This window comes from Callorhinchus milii, unplaced genomic scaffold (assembly GCF_018977255.1).
Source record: "Callorhinchus milii isolate IMCB2004 unplaced genomic scaffold, IMCB_Cmil_1.0 Scaffold6, whole genome shotgun sequence".
Taxonomy (NCBI): Eukaryota; Metazoa; Chordata; class Chondrichthyes; order Chimaeriformes; family Callorhinchidae; genus Callorhinchus; species Callorhinchus milii.
The window spans coordinates 15,589,342-15,613,587 of NW_024704747.1; the positions used below are offsets into that span (position 1 = coordinate 15,589,342).

The window sequence follows — 24,246 nt, forward strand, 5'->3', positions numbered from 1 at the left end:
ACTCCCCAGTGCTGTGCTGGGGGAGCACTGTGTTGTTGGAAGTGCTGCCCTTTGGTTAAGACATTAAACTGAGGTCCCGTCTACCAGTTCGAAGTGGATGTTAATAATAATGTTAATGATCCCATGATACTATTTGAAAAGAGAAGAAAGTTTCTCTTGGTGCCCTGGATAACAGTTGCCTGGATCACATTAGTCATTTGTCATTAGTCATTGGTGAGTAAGGACTGTGGCCAGGGCTGAAGACATTAGTTAAGTGTTTTAGCATACCAGGTGGGTTTGAAAAGTAGTTTGAAGATGTGGTGTTCTGGCTGATCTGGAGCGTGTGGAGGGTAGAGCTGTGGAGGTCAGCAAGCAAAGCATTGGAAAAGTTGAAACTGTAGGTGATGGGATGTGGGCTTCACCTGTGTGTGGGGTAAGAGAATGGTGGAGATGGGCAATGTTGGGTAGTTGGAGGAGGTGAATGGCTTGAAGTTGAAAACAAAAACAAAAGTCGCTGGGAACACTCAGCAGGTCAGGTAACATCTATGGAGAAAGGAAAGTGAGTCAACGTTTTGGGTCCACGCCCCTTCGTCAGAACTGGGACATGTTGGGAGGGAGAGGCTTTAAGGGGCAAATAGAGAGGGGAGGCAGGGCAAGGAAGACGAAGGAGAAAATAAGGTGGAGGACACGGTATGATGGATTAAAGAAGTGTTAATGATGCAGAACAAAGGGGGGATTGGATGGGTGCCCAGTGCCTTTTGTTTTCAGATTTCCATTATCTGCAGTACTTTGTTTTGGGCTTGAAGTTGAGTTGAATTTATTGAGTTTATTATTGATATCAGGTTTTGCTTCTTGGGGTAAACTTCTGTAGTCCCTGCAAATGCAGATCCGAGAAATGTAAGTGCAATAAATAAAACCAGTAGAGAAGCTAATGATACCCAAATTGCTGAAGGAACAGCAAGGAAGCTGATAATATTATATGATATCCTCTTGACTAGAGAAATAACAGGTTGGAGACGCTGGTGATTTTTAAAATATTTTACATAGACTGGGTTGGCTAAGTGGGCTGTTTCCATGCTATATGATCTTTGTAAATATGAAATGTATATTTAAGAATACAATTGAAAGTAGGAATATATTTCAAGATTCACATAAACAAATTTAATAATCTAAATCCTTTAATTAACTGGTGTTGTAATACTCTGAGCTTCCAAGGCAAATCAAATTGACGTGTATCTGATGCTAAACTGGCATTCATAGAATGAAGGTATGTAAACAACAATGATCAAAACATTGCTTAGCAAACCATAGTCAGAAGACTACCCACACCTATTCCTTCTGCATGTGATCTGTACTGTTGTAAATTCTTCTCAATTTATACAAAGGAGAGATAAGCAACTTACAAGTAATTACTGAAATAAGCTTTGCGACTGAAAACGAAATAAAAACGTATATGTTGTTGAACCCAACCAGCAGCAATCCTGAGATGACATTTTAACCATCTGACTATGATAGACAGCAACAATGCAGTTTCTTGGAAAATTAATTATCTGTTATACTCATCATTGAAAACTTCAATAATTAATCAACATTCATTAACCACATGTTTGATCACTGCCTCTTCAACAAACCCTTGATATGAGTATTTTCTATGTCCCCATTAGGTAAAATACTTGAGACAAACAACGCACAGTTCATATTACTGTGCACTTTTTTTTCTTGTAGAAATACTTAAAGCATGATCTCTGAGCTATTCAAGCATAGATGCTTGGAAACCATTCAAAATAGCACAGGAAGAAGCTGGATAGAGAAATGGGGCAGGAGGGGAAGAGAATAGGACATTTAATCTCTTTTTAAAAATAAGTAAAGTGTAGTTTAATGTTGCCTACCAATATAATAATTACATTTGATATAGAACCTTTCACGTCAGAGTGACGTCTCAAAATATAATGTAAGGTGTAATGACTATTGAGGAGTCCTGTAGCTCAGTGGTTAGAGCACTCGCTTTGCGTTCATTTCCAGGCAGGGTGAAACCTTGGGCAAGTTTCCTTACTCCACACACCTAATAATAATCCCTCCAAAACAAAAAACAATAATAAATTGGTCATTTTCAATCCATGACTGTTTGTGGGACACTGCTGTGTGCAATTGGCTGCTGCGTTCGCCCACAAATATACAGTCAATTCACTTTACAGTATATTCTGTGAAGCACTTTGGGACGTCTAGAAGACATGAAAAACGCTATATCAAAATGCAAGGATTATTATTACTATTGTGTAAGCAAGTGTCACTGCTGGAGAATGGTGGATTCTAAGATACTTCTGCTCCAATCAGTGCACCAATGTAATATTTTCTCTTATTTGCCCCTGTAGTATAAATAAAATAGTAATAATTTGGTCGCTCAATCCATGACTGTTTGTGGGCTATGTCCAATTGGCTGCTGTGTTTCACCCACAAAATGTACAGCCAACTCACTTTCCAGTATATTATGTGAAGTACTTTGAGACGTCTCATCGACATGATAAGGCAGTATATCAAATCCAGGGATTATTATTATTAGGTACTAGAATTTAAGTTGCTATATGTAGCAGTCTGCATGAAAATTAACAAAAATCCTTCAAATGTATCTCATCCCAGCTAGGTTCTGAAAATGGCAAATTTATGTTTCCAATACAGTGGAGACGGATGCTGGATAATTTGAACAAGACGCTGGGCCCCCGATTCATTTGTATTCTTACCTGTTTTAAATATGCCGGTTGATTCAGACAAATATCCGGTTTATCCGGTCAAAATGCGCGTTGATCTCCGCTGTATGTAATTATTCGTGTCTCGAGCGGCTCCATTCAGCCACGAGGTAAGATCGATTGACAGCAGACTCCAACCAGTTGGACTGTCAGTCAGTGAGGGTCCGGAGGAACAGCGAAGAACAAGGGAGGGAATGGGAGGAATCAAATCACAGTTGATTGACAGTTTGAACTGCTTCTAAATGGGTGGAGTGCCCAAAGAGAGAGGGAGGACTTTTGAATTAAGTACAAATGCATTCTAGAATATCCTGTGAAGTATGTTGATAAAGTCTCGATGATGTGATAAGAGGCTATATCAAATGCAAGGATTATTATAAGAAAATCTTAAGGGAGCCAAAGAAAATCTCATGACCCATACTGACCAGAATCTTGGTTCACCAGCACCCGACATCTGAATGTAAGGTGAGCCCTCAGAAATTCTAAAACAAATTGCATTTTTTTCTCACAATCTCCATCAGTAATTTGTAGCACCCAAAAGATGCTCATAGAACTATTAAAAAAATCAAATTGTGAGACATTATTAGAATTAATACATTGTGGTGCATATGCACTTGAAGTCAATAATGGGTTTAAATGCTGCACTTTGATGAAAAAATTAAAATATAATCTAATTATTCTGTACAATTCTGGGCGCCACACTTTAGGAAGGATGTCAGGGCCTTGGAGAGGGTGCAGATGAGATTTACAAGAATGATACCAAAGATGAGGGACTACTGGAATTATTCTCCTTGGAGCAAAAAAGGTTGAGGGGAGATTTAATAGAGGTGTTCAAAATTGTGAGGGGTTTTGATAGAGTAGATAGGGAGAAACTGTTTACTCTGGCAAGTGGTTTGGTAACTAGAATACACAGATTTAAGATAATTGGCAAAAGAACCAGAGGGGAGATGACAAGAATTTTTTTACGCAGAGAGTTGTTGCGGTCTGGAATACACCGCCTGAAAGGATGGGGGAATGGGACTAGTTTGTTGATAGCTCTTTCAAAGAGCCGGCACAGGCATGATGGGCTGAATGGCCTCCTCCTGTACTGTAAGATTCTACTTGAGTGTATAGAATGCCCGAATTGGCTTGATTGGTTCACACTTCCATTGATGTTTTAGTTATAAATATCCAAAAACAACCTGATCCCTGGAAAAACAAACCTTATTAAGGTTAAGACTACATTTTCTATTCTTGGGTCTCTCCAAACCAAATATTATCTGCAGCTAAGACAGACAGCAAGGCAAGTTCCTAACTGTTGGAGCTTGTAACTGACGAGAAGAGAGTTAGAGATGTCTAATAATATCTGGCCTGAAGATGCCAAAAGTATGTACTCCAATTGTCCAGTCAAGGTCTATGTTGCTTTAGAATATAGTATGACCATTTCCTTTTACAATACAAATTTACATTTAACAGTCTGAAACTTTGTTCCCCAAGAGTTAAAAGTACAATTCAGTGAATCAGACAGCCTGTCCTACAGCACCATCTAGTGCCAGTAGAATGGAGCGAAAAGTGAAGAAAATCAATGATTGAGCAATGTTGAGTTCCACCACTTAAAATAAATGCACATCATTTGTTTGCTAGCTCTCTTCAAAATGAAGGTTGCTTCATGCACCTCCTAGAGTTTTGATTAACAAACCTCCAGATAAATTTCTTATTCACTTAATGCTGTTTGTAAGGCACATTTGTCCAAATTACCTGCTTTAATACCTATAAATACAGCCACTGTACTTCACAGCAATTACCTATGAAGTGTTGATTTTTGTTGTAAGTGCTTTATTAAGATTATTACATTGATAGTCACTTTGCCAAAGATCTGGCTATCATATTGTCACTATCACCATAATAATTATACACTCATCTTATTTTTAAAAAATCATTTGATTGCTTTTATACTTGTCAGGCACAAAGCAATGTGCTTAATTAGGATAGACCACTGCTGAAATACTGAATGAAAAGCTTCCGTAATGAGCTTTTTCTGCTATTTTTAGATAGATCTTGGTAGTAATATTTTAATTGTTTTTCCCTGCCTTTTCTTCATTTCTCTTAATAGCCTTTTGCAACTATTTACCAATCTAACTTTTAAATGCCCTAATCAATTCTTTCTAGGCCTGTGCATTCCATATTCTCAAACCTTTTTGTGAAGAAATACTTTCTTATTTTACTTTTAACTAATTTAGCTTTAATTTATCAGCAGTCCCCATCAGTATTTGACCTTAGTACACAAACATGTTACACTATAGTGCAGGCTGGTGAGTTGACAATTTCAGCTGGGCAAAGAATCCTGGAACAGGACTGCCTTATACTTGGATCTATATTTACAAGATGGCGCTGTGATTCTGTAGCATCTCAGCTTATTCAACACTTTAAGAATTGTAGACTAAACAAAGGTTGTGCAAAACTTTCAATATTTTTGTTTATTAAGAAAAATGACTTGTCCAATAATCCAGATATTTCAGTCTTATTTTTTCATAATATACAAGTTGAGTATCACAGAAAAATATTTTTGCAACTATTACTCAAGAGCAAATAGCATATCTTGAAAGGTACCACTGAGAATGTTTTTGAACTGAAAAAGATAAATATGTGCTTTCTTACACTAATAAGAATTAATAATAATCCTTGCATTTGATATAGTGCCTTATCACATATTTGATCTGCCTCCAAGTGTTTTGGAGGATTTACTGTAAAGTGAATTGACTGTGTATTGTAGGCGAAACATGGCAGCCAATTGCGCACAGCAGTTTCCCACAAACAGCCATGGATTGATTGACCAAATTATTATTATTTTTTTTGAAGGGATTATTACCCCTAGAAAAGCGATCTGCGAACGACTACATCCAGGTTCCTACTTACTGCTGGGTAAACAGAGGTGCTTGGAGTAAGGAAACTTGCCCAACATTTCGCCCTGCTGGGAATCAAACCCAATTCTTTGGCTTGCGAGGCGAGTGCTCTAACCACTGAGCTACAGGACTCAGACTAAGAGTTAAACTTCTGTTCAGAGTTTTCAGCAATGAAATAAGAATCTCACCATCTTTCCCTCGTGTTATTTGATAATTGCATTTCTGAGATGATATAAAATCATATCCTTCCTCTGGAAATCCATGTTTCTGGAGTTATCTGTCAGAGCAGTAATTTCCCTCCCAAGCACCACAGTTACTATAATGTTCAAACTGCAGATGATTACACTAACAGCAGTTAGCCACAGAAAAGAAACAGAAAACTAAAGCAAGAGGAGCTTTTATTTGACCAGACTTCAATAAAATATTGATCTTATCCATATGTGACCAATTCAAGCAATTTAGTTGCTACCTAAATTAGGGATAAAAAGCAAAACCACAAAACAGAAGGACAAATGTAGACGCATTGTTAGACTTTACTGAATTAAGCACCTTTCCCAGTGACACACCAAAAATATTCAGCCACAAGTATTGACAAGGAGTTGAGCAGTTGAAGCTCACAGAAAAGTTTATACTGGTAGTTTAGTGGCAATGCCTAAAACCTAGACAACAGACATCAGCTATTGGTTTGCATTCTATCTTGTCATTTTTCATGAGTTACACAAGAAACAAAAACCTCCAGACACCACATACAACACATTTACATTTATATAGTGCTTTTCACATCAGAAGGACGTCCCAATGAACTGGACATTTAAAGGTTTGCACTGAGCTGGGGGTTGGAATCAAGAGGGTTCGAGGGTATGGGGGTGGCTGAAAGCACGACCAAAGAGGAAAGTCTTGAGACGGGCCTTGAAGGAGGCAAGGGAGAAGGTGAGGCTGTGAGATTCAGGGATATAGACCCAGATTGTGCGGCAGAAAACAATCTTGGCTTGGACATTATGCATTATGCAGGCCAGTACCCACTGAGCAGACAGGTTGGTATTGTACATCAGCAAAAATACAAATGTATACTATATAATGAAACCACTCAGTTGCAATGAATTATCAGGACAAACAAAGGAATTGTGTGCTGATCAGGATATAGCCTCCTAAATTCTGAGACCTTTGCAGATTAGAGAGAAGGTTTCAGAATGTAGGAGACAAACAATTTCTGTATTTGATTCTTAGAAAACAGGAGTCATTTAGGAAACCAGAGTTTCAATCCAATGTTAATGAGTGGATGTAAAATTGTGTACAAGATGTTTATTAACAATTTGTAACCTTCGTATTTAAAATGAGTCAGTAACTGACATGCGATTTAACAAATGAAACACAAAACAGGAATAAAATTAAATAGGATTGCATAGATGATGTAAAGATATCTACCACCTGTCTGCTTTTATAGATTCTGACTAAGTGGAAGAGGCAAGTTTCAGGAGGTGATATGTATATCAGACCAAGTATTGTAATTTGGGGAGTAAATTTGCAGTAGTATTGGATACCAATTACACAATATCTCTACCATTGATTTGGGGCCCAAGGATAAACTCCCAGTTGTCCCTGAAATCACCATTACTTTATACAAAATCTATAGTCATTCTAGTTTATTAGTTTATTGTTTATTGATAGAAAATGGACAAACATTTGGGGTTTATAAAAAGAACATAACTAGAAGATCATATTCAAGAATACAAGATATAATCTGTATAGCTTCAGTCTCTTTTTGGTAAAACCGTCAAAAGATCATCAAAGATTTGTGCATCTGAACCCATCGAAGGGAAACCCTGCAACTAGAATTTATAAAATATCATCTGACATTTTGGCACTGATGTCAAAACTTGTATCTACAGTTATCTCCTGATAACAAAGGAAAAAAGCTCAGTGACAAGTTATCTGGAGTGGCGAGTTAGGCATATGTATAAATACATAAATAAATGTGGCTGGGATATTGACAACATTATGACTTAAGTGGTTGTGACAAGTTAAGCCAGGGTTGAGCTATAGGGAATTTACTGTAAAACCAAGCACTGGGAGTTTGGGTGAGTTAGCTAGTATTTTGACATTGATACTGGTATCAGTATTGGGCACTAATTTTGGGTACTAATAGTTTGTTCGTCATAATTTTGCATTGGCATTCAATTGCCAACACCTCAAATGTGCAAAAAGTACTAAGCGTTCACCCTGATTATTAATATATAACTTTCAGAGGATCCATTATTGCACCTAATGAAATGTATGGTCTCTTCTGATAATGTATCTTGTAAATGCTCATTTTGCAAATTAAAAACAGAAACTAAGCAATGAAGGAAATTCATTAAAATACATTTTGAATATTCAAATATTGCATGGCTTGATTGAGGCGCAGCAGGCTAAACAAATCTCAGCTCCATCAAAATCTCTAGTTATTGAGGGGGTTTATGACTGTGGTAGTTGCTGTCTGAAACAGGGGGTTGTCACCCTATGGAAAACACACAAACGGGTTGTAGTTAATTAGATGAATACAATTAACATTTGATAGATGTTATCTGGATCTACACTTGACTAAGTCAACTCACTGCTTGTTGGCTTTCCCAACTCTTGCCTCCACAAGCTGCAGATCATCCAGAACTCTGCAGCTTGTGTCCTCTCCCGCATCAGGATCCGTGACCCTATCATCTCTTCCCTCGCCCGGCTCCACTTGCTCCCCATCCCCCAAAGGATAGTTCAAAACACTGCTCCCCCGCTTCCCGCCCCACCTGCCCCGCCCTCCCACCCGCTGCCGCCTGCCTGGCCAGGTGATATTTTATTGGGACAACTCAAACCCAATTGCTGACAGGTCCACCAACGTTGGTAAAACTGGAACTGTTAAATTTGTTCCATCCTAATCTGGCTCATTTCCAATTAACAATGACCCAATTTTCTTTTAAAATGCATATTGCAGTTGCACACATTGAAATTGAGGATAGTACATACATCTTGCCACTTTGCTTTCGTTTTCTCCTGCTCAAATCTGCGGAATTCCTTTCTGTCATACAATTCAGTAATTAGTTTCCATATCAGAAGAATTGCCAATCCAATGAGCAACACTCCACTGACTCCCCCACCAATTATCGCAGCAATATTTGGAGGCTTGGGACAATCTGAAATACAATGGAAGAACTTTAAAACAGAGAAAGAATTAAACCTATTGCAAGAATTTGTGGAAAGAAAACAAGTTCCATTTCAGGATTGGGGTTCCACATACTGAAGTTCCACAGACGACGAGGCAGTGAGGCTGACCATCGATGGTGGAGTGATCAGGGAAGGTGACGTGAAGCAGGCAAATGCCTGCCAAGCTGAGGGAACGGCCGGTTGATAGGACTATGGAGGGTTATAAAAATGAAGAAGAGCATCGTGAACTTGATCGTCTGAGGCATGGGGAGCCAATGGAGATGAGCAAGAATGTAGGCTGGTAAAGGAGGGAGGCAAATGGCTCACGGAGCTTAGTGCAAGAGAGAAACTCGACCTACATAGTTCTGAATGGCCTGCAGCTTGTGGAGGGAAGATTTGGGAAGTCTGGCAAGCAGAGAGATGGTATATTCAAGCTGGCCATGAAAGCAGCATGGATAGGGGGTCAGCGGCACCAGGTGATGGCAGAGGCGGGCAATGTTGCAGAAGTGCGGGAAAGCTAAGCGGGTCTAGGCACAGGTGTGGGAATTTAAGGACACTTGAGAGTCTTAACAAGTCATAAAAGTTCTGCATCGGCTCCATGAGGTGGAGTGTGCATCCATGTAGACTGATGATATCAGTGCCTGAAGTGAGAAGGTGCTGACTGGAGCCAAGCAGGAGAGCCTCTGTCTTACTGACATTCAACTGGAGAAAGAAGTTGAACCAAGGATAGAGCCCTGAGAAATGCTGCATATGACAGTGTGGGGGTGGGAGGAAAAACATTGACAGATATGAAGTGGAGACATTGGGAGACAACTAGGCAAGGACAGAACAGTGAAGGTGGAACTGAAAGGAAAAGCAGTGGAGAAGAATAGGATGGTCGACAGTGTCAAAGGCAGCAGAGAGGTCAAGAGGAGGCAGAGAAAGACCTGGTCACAGATGCAGAGAATGTCATTTGTGACTTTGAACCAAGTAGTCTCGGTACTGTGGGCAGCGCAGAAGCTGGATTGGAGGGGTTCATGCAGGGAGTGGGAAGAGCAAAGCTTGGAAGTAGAGACTCATTCTAGTACCTTGAAGAAAAAAGAGAGGTTGGAGAGGAAAGATGTTGGAGATGGTAGTTAGGGAACAGGGATGTGTCGAGGGAAGTTTTTGAGAAACAGATGTTTCACTGGACAAAGAGGTTGACGATGTAGGTTAGCAGGGCGGGGGGGCAAGGAGGTGGAGCTGGGAGGTCAGGAAAGGGTTAGGGATGGGGTCAAAGGAGCGTGTGGTAACTTAATTCGGGAGATGGAGGAGAAAGAAGAGGGAAGAGAGAAGATTGGGAGGGATGGGTGGAGAAGTGAACTTGTTAGTCAGTTGTTCCTTCTTTGTTAATTGTTGATGTATTGTTTTAATCAGAGGCAGCCTTGCCCACCCCGGCCAGCCTGATCGGCCTGATTAAACAGTTTCAGTTGGGTGAAGCTATATGGACCTGCATGTATCAGCCGTATGTGAATACAAAGATGTAAAAGGATAGCTGAGCTACACTTCTATCAATCCGAGTTGTCAGTTTGAGTTTGTGAGAGAGCAAGTAACTTCTGGTTTTTTTTTTTGCATCTCCAGCAAGTCAGAACTTCTACCCAAGGTTCTGTGACTCAAGCGACTCAAATGTCCAAGGTGCCAGTAACATCGAAGAAGAAAGAACAGACTTTGACAACAAAAGAACTCGACTGCAAGACCTCCAAAGCCCGCTATTAGCAGCATCCCCAAGCAAGAGATCCGCTGTCTATGATATTGTCACTATAGTGACATGTTATATGTGAGCATAATAGCAAAATAATGTCTACTGTAAGCCTGTTTATTGAATCAATGTGTTTTTTTTGCCTTAGTATGTAAATGATCTATTAAGCATAAAATACAAGTGACTTTGGTTCCTCTGTTTTCAATGTTATATTTTGGCTAATCAGAATAACCTGATCTTTTCTGGCCACACTTTTTGTCCAGCCGTCAACAAAACGGTTAATTCAACTGCCGGCCCCATTTTGCAGCACTAACTATAATAATCTACATACAGAGTACTCTGAGATGCTTTATATTTTAAAACATCTCAACTATTTGCTTCAATTTCATCCCAAAATAATATAGTATTTGATTACATTTTTACATTGTTCATACCTCTCACTCCACCTCTTTTCCTGTCGCTCTCTGCACTGCCTTGTGCCTCTTATATACTAAGGAGAAGAGCACGAAGAGTGACAGGAAGGTGGCGGTCCCTCTAAAAGCTCACGTCTGCAGTTTGGGAACCCGTGTTCTCGTAGACTATTACAAAGAGAAATGTTGAATGTATTCTGAACCAGTTGTTTTGGTTGTTTACCGAAAAATGGTGTAATACCAGCTATTCCTGGCAGGTGGAGCGCTAGCCAAACAAAGTTCAGTCAATTCTTGAATCTTAGCCTCTTCTGGCTCCTAGGTGACATGTTTGGCAACAGAATGTCAGAATCGAGCCCAACCTCTGTGGTGGTCTCGGTAGTCCAGTTCCTGAGCCAGGGAAACCTGCGGTATTCCAGGGCATGTCTGATCAACAGGACCAGGAAAGGCAGAATAATCACTGGGGCAGGAACTGTTCCCACTCAGATCCTGGTAAGCCTGCAAGCCCAAACCCTAACAGTAGATGGTCCTAGCTGGATGAGCAATGATGTAGCTTGCTATCCATTGCTCACAATAGCAAGTTGTAAGGTTTTAGCTGGTTAGACTCCAGCAGTGCCCCAATGCACACTTAGATCCTCAAGCCTTGGCTCTTGCCAATGTGTACCAAATACTTTCAGGAATTAGGTAAGCAGGATGCATCCCTCCAGGGAGAGAGTGTGCTTCCATAAAATCTCTAGAATTTCCATTTGTAGGTGGAACTCTGTTTGGTTTGGATACTCTTAAACATGGGTTTTCTACATTTGTCAGACCGCTGCCTGACCAAAAACAATTCCTCTTCTGTTATTGAATTCAGACCAGAGCATTTTTACTCATTATCATTAGGAATAAAAATAGTTTTTGTTTAAAATTACCTCAGTTTTACTACAGACATAACTATGTCTAAATGAGTTTGTAAACCATGCTACTCTTTTTAAAAATGTTACTGGATTACAAATGTCATGTCAAAGGATGTACACAACCACTTTTGACTTAGGACACTATCTTTTTACCTCTAGGATCTAATACAATGTACCCTGTCCCTTTGAGAGAGAAAAACTTTTTTCTCTGACAATCGTGGATATGAACCCAGATCTCAAAGGTAAAAAACAAAATCAGTCATCAAACATGGCATCTCAATAAAAACAAATAACCTTGCCATGTTCTCCTAAAAATATGTGTCTACCATATTGCATTCACTTAAGGAAAATTTGGAGAAATACCAGGCCTAACTCATCTTTTGATATTAGGTTGGAGAAGAACAACAACTTCTGTTTATATTTTGCCCTTCAAGTGGGGTAACATCTTAAAGCACGTCATAGGTTTGAAACCAAGCAAAGGAGAGGGGGAGTGGGAGGTGGCCATAGGTGCATTTGAGGCAGAAGGAAAGTGGTGGAGTGGCAGATGGTGGAATTCCAGAGGTTCAACATATTTGTGTTTACTCTGTAGTTTTCTTAAACAAAGTTACACAAACCTTGCTCCTTACGGATGACCACCTCATACTGTGAAACTCCATCTAATTCCGTCATTGAGAAAATTATCCAGCAATCCTTGGAGCTTTTCTCTTTACAGGGCTTCTGCTTCACTGTGCCTGTTTTATTGTGTTTTATATTTGTACAGGATGCAGTGCAGTTGTCCTTGTATGGCCCAGAGTCAAATCCAAGACATTCCACACAATGTCTGAAAAAAAGTAATGTGTTGGTAATCAAACACTTGCACCACAAATTGTCCACTACACCCATCTGTCTGGAATGTTTGAATCTAATTGAGTTAAACACAATAATCTAAAATACTGTAATCCTTATGAAATAGCAAAGGCCTCCACCCCCTATTATCTTGACTAGATTCAAACTCAGGTACCAGGTTTCAAAGATAACAGAACTGAATTCAGTATATATGCTGTCCAATCCTTCATTACAATTTCTTATTGTTAAATTGTAATGAAGTTGGGTAAGAACCTTAAGAACCCCAACTTAAAAAGGAACTTCACTCTTGTGTCCCATGTTTTTCAACTTGTGGAGTCCTGTAGCTCAGTGGTTAGAGCACTCGCCTCGCAAGCGAGAGACCTGGGTTCGATCCCTGGTAGGGCGAAATGCTGGGCAAGTTTCCTTACTCCACACACCCCAGTTTACCTAGCAGTAAGTAGGAACCCAGTTGTTAGTCGATTGGCGGATTGCTTTTCTAGGGGTAATAATTCCTTCAACAAAAAATAACAATAAATTGGTCACTCAATCCATGACTGTTTATGGGACTCTGCTGTGTGCAATTGGCTACTGCATTTTGCCAACAAAATTTACAGTCAATTCACTTTAGAGTATATTCTGTAAAGTGCTTTGAGATGTCGCAAAGACTTGATAAGGCACTATATCAAATACAAGTATTATTATGTTATTTGTTTGAACCATAAGAATTTAAGACCCATTCAACTCATTGTATTAATTTTGCATTCACACACGGTAATGAATTAAGCAATTAAGCAAATTCCATGCTCTTTCCATGTACCCTTGGATACCCTTGCTCTACATGTGCTTATCTAATTCCATTTTAAATGGGACTCTGGTCCAGCTGCTATCCTGATGAATTATTCCATATTCTGATAAGCCTCTTGAAGAAAAAAAGTCTTTCTAATTTTGCCTGTCATGCTTCTAGTTACTATCTTAAATTCATGCCCTCTTGTCCTTGCGTCACCTATCAGCGGAAACTGTCTCTTATCATTTATCTCCTCAAACTGTTTCGTTAGCTTTAGTCAGAGTGACTTATGGTGGTCACAGTTCACAAGTTTGGTTGAAGAAGCCCCTTTGGCCCATTTGATTTCTTATTAGTGGAATACCCACCCTGCCATTCTTCTATAAGATTATCACATTTTCTTAAATGTATCCAGCACTTGGCTTTAGCTACCCTTCCTGGTAACCTGTTCACTCATTACTCATCTTTTGAGTAAACAAATACTTCCTAGTGTCTGTCTATAAATTGCTCTTTGAAACCCAGAACCTGAGCCCTCTTATTCTGCTGCCTTGGGATTTCTGAAAGTATTGTTTTTGGTTTACTCAACCATTTAGAATATTGTATAGTTCTATAAGGTGTTCTGAGGAGCCACTGATTTGGAAAGCCCAAGCTTAGCTACTCGTTTTACAGAGCTCCTGCAACACTAGATCTTCCTCATTGTTCTCCTCTGAACTGACTCTATTTCTCCTTGTTGGACGTATTGTATTGACCTTAGGTTGAGAGTTGAACCCTAATTTCTGATAATAGGCTACATCAGCTATATCATACAATCAACTGAAAACTATTACTTCCACGCACATGGAATTCTATGTTTGATCATAGAAGTAATTAAATGCCCTCAATTCTTTTGATAATGTGCACAGATGAAGCAGAATGCTTGGAGACAGGTCTCCAAGTGGTCTCTGAGATATACAGTGCAATACTGTACTATAAGGGTGCAGGATCAGAACATTGATTATAATGAGAAAGTTTTCTCAGAAGTGTATAGCTCTCAAGTGGGTACTTACATGTATTTTGGGCATGGGGATGGACATGCTGGACATTCTTTGCAATGTGGAGGTTCATAACCTGTATTACATTTGCACTGGTTACACTCGCATGTTCCTCTTCCACTGCAGATTCGGCCATTATTGTTCTTGCAGCGTTGATCAGACTGCGGACACTGGCAAGCACTTCCACTGAAGCCTGAATTACATTTGCATGTTCCACAATCACATGTTCCGTGCCCTACAATAGAAATAAGAATGATTCATTACAATATCTCGACAGCCTTTAATCATAGTTGCAGCTCAACTACAACTGGTGCTGCACAAACTATCAACTAAGGCACATCAGCTATTCCATATGGTACAAATGATGATCAGGTGATACCACGTTAAAATGTCACCCTGTAGCAGAAAGCAGATACAGCATAAACACTGATAACATTGCAGTAGACTTCAAACATTGGCAAAATAACAATCATGCTACAGAGTGGAGAGAAAATATGTTACATAACTAAAACTGACCAGGTGTCAGCGTGGCTCACTTAGTAGACTCTCACCTCGGAGTCAGATGTCTATGGGATCAAGATAGAAGTATCCTCTGCCTTTTTAGGAGGACATTAAAGGTGGCATTTCACTGTTCAAAAAGAGAAAGGAGTCTCTCAAATCCTGGTCAATAATCCCCCAGATTAAAAAAAAGACATTTCTTCATGGCTGTTTGTGGGGTAATGAATGCTATGGGCACATTGACTGCTACAATTACCTTGAAATTACTCAGTTCAATTTACAGGTAACTCTGAAGCACCTTTGAGATGTAATATTAGGATATATTTCTATGTTTTTTGATCAAAGTAGAATCAGACATGACACAATGCAAACTCTAGGACACGCATCGATCAGATTCATAGAATCGTAGAGCACAGAAGGAAGCGATTCGGTCCATTGTGCCTGTACCTTTGGAAGAGCTACCCAATCAGTCCCATTCCCCTGCTCTTCCACATAGCCCTGCAAATTTTTCCTTTTCAAGTACCTATTCCCTTTTGAAAGTTGTTATTGAATCTGTTTCCACAACCCTTTCAGGCAGTGCATTCCAGACCGTAACAACTCTATGTTCTCCTCATCCCCACGTTTGCCAATTATCTTAAATCTATATGCCCTGATTACTGACCCACTCGCCAGTGGAAATAGTTTCTCGCTATCTACTCTAACAAAACCCCTCATAATTTTGAACACCTCTATTAAATCTCCCCTTATCCTTCACTGCTCTAAGAAGAACAATCCCAGATTCTCTAGTCTCTCCACATAATTGAAGTCCCTCATCCCTGATACAATTCTGGTAAATCTCTGTACCCTCTCCAAGGCCTTGATATTCTTCGACACAATACTCCAGCTGAGGCCTAACCAATAACTTATAAAAGTTTAGCAGAACTTCCTCACTTTCGTACTCTTATGCCTCTATTTATACAGCCAAGGATCCTGTATGCTTTTTTTAACAGCTCTATCAACCTGTCCTGCCACCTTCAAACACCTGTGTATGTGACCCCCAGGTCTCTCTGTTCCTGTACCCACTTTAAAATTGAACCATTTATTGTATATTGCCTCTCTTCATTCATCCTCCCAAAATGCATCATTCTATGTCTGTTCTCAATTAAAAAAAACATTCAGTATACATTCATCATGTGCAAAAGGTTACTAATTGGATATTGCATCTGTTCACATTGGAGCAACAAGGTGCAAGTTGGATTCTGCATGTTTTTAATATTTACATGCTCCGACTCAGTGAAATCATCTGCAGGAATGGGGTTAACTACCACATGTATGCAGATGATCCCCAACTCTATCTCCAACTTCGATTCCAGGATCACTTGATGGATTGCCTGTTAGCCATTAAATCCCGGATGAGAGCCAACTTTCTCCAGCCGGCTCTACTCAGTAAGCCAGTGAAGATGACTAAGCAGAGAACCCATTCTTGTTATCATTACTTTGAGGGAAAGCTGGTGGTGGGGTCTTATTAAAAAGGAATTATACCTATAATGTATTTGGAGGCACCAATTTGTCATGGAGTATGCCTTGAATTTCTTCTCATTGTTTCAGCAGCAGTGTAGCTTGCCTCTGAGTTAAATGGTTGTAAGTTCAAGCCCCATATTGGGACTTTCAACTTAGTTTAGCCTGACACTCAGTTCAGTGTTGGGGGAATGCTGAATTGGTGATTCACTTAATAGTTACTTGTGGGACATTGGTCTATGCAAATTAGCTGCTGGTTTGCCTACAAAATACACAGTCACTGCAATTTAGAGTGAAATCCTGTGAAGTGATTTGAGACATCCTTCTGACATGAAAGGTGCTATATAAAGAATTATTACTATAATTACTAGAGGAAAGGGAAATTGGGAAATTCAAATAATCACTACTGCTGACAGATCAGCCAACCTGGCTCATCAGCAGCCTAACTTGTCACTGGGAGCAGGGATTCTTCTCACTTGGCTCCCTTTAACCCTGCAAGCCAAAGTCCAACAGGGAGAAGTAGTCCTTGCTAGACAAGCAGCAGAAAGTTTGCCAGACAGTGCTCTCAGTGGCGAGCTATATCTTTTTGCTTGGTTAAATGCTAACAATGCCCCCAATACATATTTGGGGATTCCTAAGCTTGGCTCCTGCCAGCTTGCGTTTAATACTCCAAAAGTAGGAAAGCACAGTCGGTTCCATTCCAGGTCAGTAAATTTCTACCAGTAAATGGCGTATATGTGGAACTCAGTCTGGTTTGTACACTTTTAAACATTGTGATGGGTTTCCTGTGGCAGTGGCCTGCAGTATTTCCAATAAGATTTACTCACCACCGCACAGTTTGCCCAAGTTCAGCTCACAGTTCACGTTATCACATTCACAAAACTGGCCATAAATCTTCTTTTTGGGGCTCGTATGACATGTGCACCTCCCGCAGAAACAGTCTCCTTGGTTGCTGCAGCTGGCTGAGCTGTTGTCCCTGTGACAGGCTGTAACCAGCTCCTGAGTGGACTGCTGTCCAGGGTCACACTCACAAAACTGACCAATCCGGTTATTAGTACAGCTGCACCAAGAAACAAAAATGAGTCTCAACTCCTCCAATGAGTTACAAGGAACAGAGATTAGAATATGCCTGATCATGTGGGCGTTACAGAATCCATTTCTATTCTGAAAGAGAATGGAGCATTTCCCTTGTCATGGCCAATATTCCTCTGGATAATTGGTCACTCACCTCATGGATGCTTTTGGGAACTTGACGATCACTGCAAATTTTTTTATTAAAAAAACTTGACAATAATTACTTGTAACATTTTTTGAGATGTTTTGAAATGTTAACATGTTAGAAAAATGCAAATTTTATTTTCTTTCTTACTTTACATCTTACGTGTAAGTCTACTTCCTTTTGCATGATATTCTCCATCAGCTGGCTCTGGTGTCCTGCTCATCCCTCGTCCCCTATTCTCTACCACCAGTGGCCATGTTTTTAGCTGCTACGCCCCAAAGCTTTGGAAGTCTTCTTCAATTCCTCTGCCTTGCCCCCTCCTTTCCCTTTTTAGATCACAACTGAAGACCTTCATCTTCGATCTACTAAGTCACCTCCTCCCTCTCCCAGTTTGGCATCAGCCACTGTTTAGCGCTCTGAGACGCTGCCCCATGTGAAGGCGCTATATAAATCCAACTTGTTTTTGACACTTCATGGTCCCTGCAGCTGAAGAACCATCATGTTCGCAAAAATCAATCACTTCAATCTGTACTCAAACTTATTATCACTCCCAACTATTTTCCTAATCTATTTATCTTTTCCCCCCAAAAAAAAAGTTTTAAAAATCTTACATAGATTTTCTGGGAATCAATTCCTCATATTCACAATGCAAAGAAAAATATTTTCTATGTTCTGTCTCACACTCAGTCAAAGCTAAATAACCTGTTTTCATCTCTATGATCCATTTCTCTCGGCATTTTAAAACAACTTGAATTATATTATTAATAAATTATCTCAGCACTCCGAATAACAATATCTGAGAAGTCAGGCTTGTGGCATTGGTTATCTAGCTGTGGATCACTGCATATAATTGCCAGTTAACACAATTCTGAATTCTTTGTTCAGTAAAAACCTCCAATCACGCAAATCAGCAGTCACATTGTGCATATTTGTTATCATGCACTTGGCTTCTTGAATGTTTTCATTGTGCCTTCAGTACATTCAATGCAATAAATATGAAATTTACAACTATTGATCTTATTATTGCCTATTGGTTCTCCTCCTTCCTGAATCGCATTCCTGGCTCACAAAGGTATCTCTGTTGTATTATTGTGGGCAGCTCTGGAACAGAGGCCAGCACTTTTCCTAGATAGGAAAGGGAAACTTGAGGGACTCTTAAATGCAGATAAGGTCTGTCCCATTTATAACCTGTGGTCGAGGTAATATGTTAAGAATTTCCAGTGATCTTACCTGCATATTCCACATTTGATGCTACCATGTTTGTTGCAGTGTTCAGCCATTTCAAAACTGTCATCGCAATTGCAGTTGCACTCTGTCCGTAATTCAATCTCCAGCTTGTCTGTGAAGCCCAGGGGTCTGATCTCAAATGTATATGTTTTGTCCAAGCATTTTTCTGCAGTTATTGTGACAATAAATTCTACCTGAAAAACATTTTTTTTTGTATGGGTGACAACAATTTAGGAGACAATAAACTCTTCAATGATTCCCTCCCCCCAAATGAAATGATACGTGGACTATCTGCCACCATCACTGAAATGGGGTCAGTTGAGATGTTCAATTGTTTCCTGATTTTCAGACTCAAGAACCAATCATCATATTGTTAGTGTGCTACACTGTGATTAATACCGCTCATCTCATTCTAACTTCAGTGTGTGTTGAGTACAAGTACGTACTCTCTGATGATGTTTAATGATTTGGTGATTTACATCTACACATTCTATTTTATGAGGAATACAAAATGGTCAAAGGTGCAATTTCTAGTATGGAAACTCTTTCATTACCCAGCAATAATTTTAGTCAATGATAATAATAATCCTTGCATTTGATATAGCGCCTTTTCATGTCTTCGAGACGTCTCAAAGCCCTTCACAGAATATACTATAAAGTGAATTGACTGTTTATTTTGTTAGTGAAACGCGGCAGCCAATTGGGCACAGCAGTGTCCCGCAAACAGTTGAAGTGACCAATTTATTATTTTTTTTTAAGCAATTATTACCCCCGGAAAAGCGATCCTCCATTCGACTAACAACCAGATTCCTACTTACTGCTAGGTAAACCGGGGTGTGTGGACTAAGGAAACTTGCCCAAAATTTCGCCCTACCGGGAATCGAAACCAAGTCTCTCGCTTGAGAGGCGAATGCTCTAACCACTGAGCTATAGGACTCCATAATATATCAGGCAAATATATTCGGCCATTAACACTGGAATTTGGAACTGTGGGCACAGTTCAGTTCTTTTATAGCCCTAATTGGTATATCAGGTTTTTTTGATAATAAAAAAAAGGAATATATCATTCAAATAGACCTGTCTGCTGCAAAAAAAATTAGAATATCAATGTATAATTTTACCTCCTACGATTTATTTCAATAAATTCTTACTATCATCAACAAAAATTTGCACTCAGCAACTTTTATGTAGGAAAATGTTTAAAATTCTTCTACAGAGACAGAGTGGGAGCCTAAGCAGAGTGGGAGATAGGTGGAAGGGTTAGGAGGGAGGTGGCTGAAGGCAAAATTAAAAGATTAAATTTATAGATGGACTTTGAGAGTTCCAGATAGTGGGGCAAAATGGTTGAAAGCTTGCCCACCAATGTTGGGGAGTAGGAAGGCAAGAAATCACAGAAATAATAATAATACTTGCATTTGGTACAGCGCCTTATCGCGTGGAAAAAATGTCTCAAAACTCTTCACAGGAATTACTGTGAAATGGAATGACTGTATTCGTAGGCAAACCCAGCAGCACAATTGCACACAGCAATATCCCACAAACAGCCATGAAATGAGTGACAAATTTTACTCAGGAAATGTTGGCCAGAATACCGGGAGAAACTCCCATCTCTTTTCGAAGTGCCATGTGGCTTTGACATCCATCTGAATAGGCAGATGGGACCTCAATTTAACGTCTCATCCGAAGGACGGCACCTCCAACAATGGAACACACCTCTCGGGTTGCATTGGAGTGTCACCTTAGACTATTTGAGTTCAAGTTCCGACCTTCTGACTCAGGTGAGAGTGCTAACAGAGAGCCAAGGTGGCAAATAGTGTGGAGTAAGGGCATGGGGGCTTTTGAAAGTTAAACTGGGATCTTAAAAAGTTAATCCGCTGGTGAATATGGAACCATTGCATTATGGCAAGGTTAGGGTTAACAGCTCATGAAGCCTCATGTGAGATATAATAGGAGCTTCTGAATGAGCTTATGCAAGGCTGAGCAAGGAACGCCAACAAGTGGGGCATTAGAGAAATCAAGTTTGGCGGTGACAAAGGTGGGGCTCTGCAGTGAAGAATTTGGTGTAAAGACAGGCATCAGTTTCAACTCCTGGAGTAAGGAGAGAGTCTTGATAAAACCTCACCTCCTCTCCAATCTTCACATTCGAGCAGGTTCCATTTTTGTCATTCACATTTTCTCCATCACTGCATTTTGACTTATACTCGATCCTGACCCCATCAGGCAAATTGTTGTGCTTCATTATAACCTTGGATGATAGATTCTGGTAAACACAAAAAATAAATTCATATTATGCAAGTGTACACTTTGCAAGGGAGTCTTTGTGCATGCGAACTTGTGTATACATGAATCTTTGAAGTGAGTTAGAATATTCTTCAGTTTGTGTTCAACGTCATTATCAAGAACTTAAACCTTTATATATGATTCTCTCCCGTGATATAAATGCAGTCTTGATTACGGCCTGCAACTCATGTTCTATAAAGGTGTGAGGCAGCACAGTAAAATTTAAGGTTGTAACTAGTACTAGGTAAAAGGTTGTTTATTGGGATAGTTTTATATACTGAGGCGCCAATTTTTACTGAGATTTTTATACTGGTAGTTAACGCTGTTAATTATTTAGTGATTTTTCACTTCCCATACAAACTGAGCAGCTGGACTGACTATTTTACAGATCTAGGGAATAAAGTAAGGGCAGCCTTGGGTTTGAGTCGCAAAGATATGTCCTTCACTGCAAAATGATGTCATGACACAATCTATGGTACAGCATGTAGGTTGCTAACCACTTCCCTTCATAGATTCTTTACATTATGCTGAAACAGCAAAGGGACTGAACATTTTACCAAACAGAACGTACATTATATGCATCCTTTATCAACTGAACCACATTACTGGAGTCTTCCTTCAATTCACCTACTGCAGATTTTGGAATCATTTTACTAAGCTCCTGAAATAAAACAGAAAGAGAAAAATGAACCAGTTTCGTTCCACCTGTGCCACTTCAATGGAGATAGAACACAAAATGTGCATTAATACACACTTTACAATAGATTCTGTGAAGCTCTTTGAGATGTTTCAATTGTGTGATTCGGTGCTATAATGAAATGCAAGGATTATTATTATTAATAAAATAAATAACCAGCAGGAAGGGGTAGTGACTTAGGATGCTAGAAGACAAGAAAGGCTATTTTGATATTTCAGTATGGCGAGGGAAACAGAAAATCAAAAGGCCAAGTGTCTTGGTTACTTGATTACCTAAGGGCAACAACAACAACAACAAGATTACATTTGTACGGCGCCTTTCACATCGGTAGGACATCCCAAGGCGCTGGACAGTGTACAGCATTTCAGACCTGAGCTGGGGTCAGGGAGGGGGAGGGGATGGGAAGGGCAGGAAGATTTCTGCATTTCCCGTTTCTTAAGCAAAGGTTATCTGAGATTGTTCATTTCCCACAGGAGACAAAATCACCCATGAAATGCACAAATACAGACTTTTGTAAGAAGTAGGTTTGATGGGTTGTGGATCTTTTCCTATGCAATGTTTTTATGCAATGGAATTATGATAATATTTTCACATCATAAACTGGGCTATTGTTAATGATTACCTACTAGTTTGCCAGTTTACTGTGAATGGGCCTGTTGTGAATGGCAAGTTAGTACAGAGCACAGTTCCATGAACAGTAAGCTAATATTGAGTATTATTCTGTGAACGGATATAGGTTCTGTAATCACTTTTGATTAGATATTCAGTATGGAGCCATGTTGTCAGTGGTGGTCAACTTAGGTGGCATATTGGTGTGATTCTCCGAATGTTTACAATACCAGGTGAGGATGCACTGCTCTATGGCAGTGGTCAGTAACAAATGCAAGTAACAAATTTTGTGAAGTGCTTTCAGACACCTCGACAACATGATAAGGCGCTATATCAAATGCAAGGATTATTGTTATTTGTAGATAGTTACCTGGTATATAGGCATTATCTTTGATGTGACTGCAAAAATTGGTTGAATGTTGTTTTCGGCTAATTTTTGAGCTAACTCAGCAATGGAAGGATAGTCCTGAAAAATAAAAGTGAGAATAGAAAAGGTTTTTATTTCAAAATGTCTACCAACAGCACAGGAAACAGCAATTACTGCAGCATGAGGCGTGTTTGGATAGTTATCTGAATAAAACCAGTAGGAAATTTTTCACTAGTCTTGATGTGCTGGTCACCTGTTGAATCTCATTCAATCGGAATTTAGCCATCCTGATCTTTTATTTGAGGTCAAATGAAAGGCAATTCTCCCATTGCCTTCAAAATCATACTGTAATGGGTAAATTTAGTCTACTGAATTGCCCCATAATCTCAAATAAATACAAGAGAAACAGCTGTACACTTAAATGGCACCTGCCAATCACTACTCATTGAGCTGTCCTCCCCCCTAGAATGGCTGGTTGCTATTTTGTGTAACACTCCACCTTTGTGACAGAGTGAAAGACCCTGGTCCAATGAGAGCACGGTGCATTTTGGACTGCTTTCTTCAGGATGATTAATTCAACTTAAAACATCGCTACTAAATATATTTTTAAATATACAGCAAATGGATGAAGTAATAAAACACAGTATCAGTACTCTTGTATACTCTTGTATTACTAGCTTTACACAACTCACAGTGAGCAGGGTGGCATATGTTTCTACACTTACTCGGTATAGAAAGATTATAAATTATAAATACAATGAGTAGGAAAGATAAACTTACATATTTATGGCTATCTTCATAAAAGCCAAGGCTGTTAAGATGACATTTACCATCATTGGGATTTAGAATTGCTCCAAGCTTGCCATCTCCAGCAAAATGGAATCCATCATCTGAGGTGTATACAAGTAGACGAGTGACATTCCGCCAGCCAATTATGTCCTGTAGGAAACAAAGCGGAATCAGAGGTTTTCTCGTTGGTATTACAAACCAATTACCATTTGAAAGAAACATGGACTCTCCAACCTGCTTACTCCCCAATCCACTAACCGCTACCTTCACTCAACTGGCTCCATACTCCTGCTTTTTCCTCGTGCTCTCCGTTCCACCATTTCAGCCACTATGGCCTGAAACTCCGGAACGTTCTCCCTCAATCCCTCCACCTTACCCCTTCCTTCCATATCTGCAGGTCGCACTTGACGACCTTCTTCTTCAACCGTGCTTACGGTCACACCCTCCCTCCGGATCGGTGTCAGGCTTCGCCACTGTCAAGCGCTCTGAGATGCTACCCTGGGTGAGGGCTGCTATATAAATGCAAGTTAATATTGTACCCTATACTTTGGGATTCAAGCATGTTTTGACACGTGGTGCAATAAAAACTTGAAGATTTATATTTCATATAAATCTATTGGAGCTGCTTACCTGGTA

General features: G+C 39.7%; 1 protein-coding gene across 1 annotated transcript in view; it reads right to left on the reverse strand.

Moving 5' to 3' along the window:
* Positions 1-6,117: 6,117 nt before the first annotated feature.
* LOC103176852 (integrin beta-2) overlaps positions 6,118-24,246 on the reverse strand; it is a 34,746-nt gene continuing 16,617 nt past the window's right edge. Inside the window, exons 7-16 of the mRNA XM_007890646.2 lie at positions 23,602-23,760; positions 22,825-22,920; positions 21,720-21,809; positions 20,991-21,128; positions 18,872-19,062; positions 17,250-17,482; positions 14,443-14,662; positions 12,405-12,610; positions 8,594-8,760; positions 6,118-8,099 (exon numbers count right to left, since the gene is read on the reverse strand). Coding sequence (XP_007888837.1) covers positions 8,040-8,099; positions 8,594-8,760; positions 12,405-12,610; positions 14,443-14,662; positions 17,250-17,482; positions 18,872-19,062; positions 20,991-21,128; positions 21,720-21,809; positions 22,825-22,920; positions 23,602-23,760 — 1,560 coding nt within the window. The 3' untranslated portion in view covers positions 6,118-8,039. The remainder of the gene's footprint in view (positions 8,100-8,593; positions 8,761-12,404; positions 12,611-14,442; positions 14,663-17,249; positions 17,483-18,871; positions 19,063-20,990; positions 21,129-21,719; positions 21,810-22,824; positions 22,921-23,601; positions 23,761-24,246) is intronic.